At 58.2% G+C, this 617-nt stretch overlaps 1 protein-coding gene across 1 annotated transcript in view; it reads right to left on the bottom strand.

Annotated features, from left to right (window-relative positions):
- The window catches only part of LOC103393718 (uncharacterized), a 16719-nt gene that overhangs the window by 1580 nt on the left and 14522 nt on the right, over positions 1 to 617 (bottom strand). Inside the window, exon 7 of the mRNA XM_025064555.1 lies at positions 3 to 580. Coding sequence (XP_024920323.1) covers positions 3 to 580 — 578 coding nt within the window. The remainder of the gene's footprint in view (positions 1 to 2; positions 581 to 617) is intronic.

Below are 617 nucleotides of genomic sequence, written 5' to 3' on the forward strand. Positions count from 1 at the left end.
ACTTGGTAACTTCCTGTTCTGGTCCGACTCCATCTTCAAAGGAAGTGAGCGACCTGCCGCCGGGCGACGGGCCCGGGTGAGAACGTTTCTGGTGTTCCCTCAGCGCGGCTTCACTGGCGGAGGCCGTGGGGTGGGTGGGGTCGGTGGGGGGGGTGGTCTTGTTCCTGTTGTGGACCTTGGAGTGGTTGGCCAGAGCCTGGGAGGTTTTTCCATTGAAGCTACACTTGGTGCAGGCGAAGCGACGGCGGTAAGAAAAGCCAGCCCGACCGTGAACGCTGGGTCGGACCGAGTTTGGAGAAGTCGAATCAGAAAACACAACGGCCGGGACGACCGTCGTCTTCACAGCCTGCAGAGGGGACAGAGGGGGGGGGGGCACCGTCTCTGGTACTGTCTCTTCACCTGGTGTTAGGACTTGACTTGAATCTTGCGTTGAAACATTTGAGTCTGACTTCACACCTCCCTCCAGACCGACGTCGGTTTTCTGGGGCTCCGTTGGTTTTTCATTTTCATTCAGTTTCTGGATCTCCTCCAGGATCTTCAGCCGCGACTCCTCGTGCCTCCTGTGGTGCTCTGAAAGAGCCTCCTCATCAGGAAGCTCCCATCCACACTCCACACAC

The sequence above is a fragment of the Cynoglossus semilaevis genome, chromosome 17 (assembly GCF_000523025.1).
Source record: "Cynoglossus semilaevis isolate Cse_v1.0 chromosome 17, Cse_v1.0, whole genome shotgun sequence".
NCBI classification, from domain to species: Eukaryota; Metazoa; Chordata; class Actinopteri; order Pleuronectiformes; family Cynoglossidae; genus Cynoglossus; species Cynoglossus semilaevis.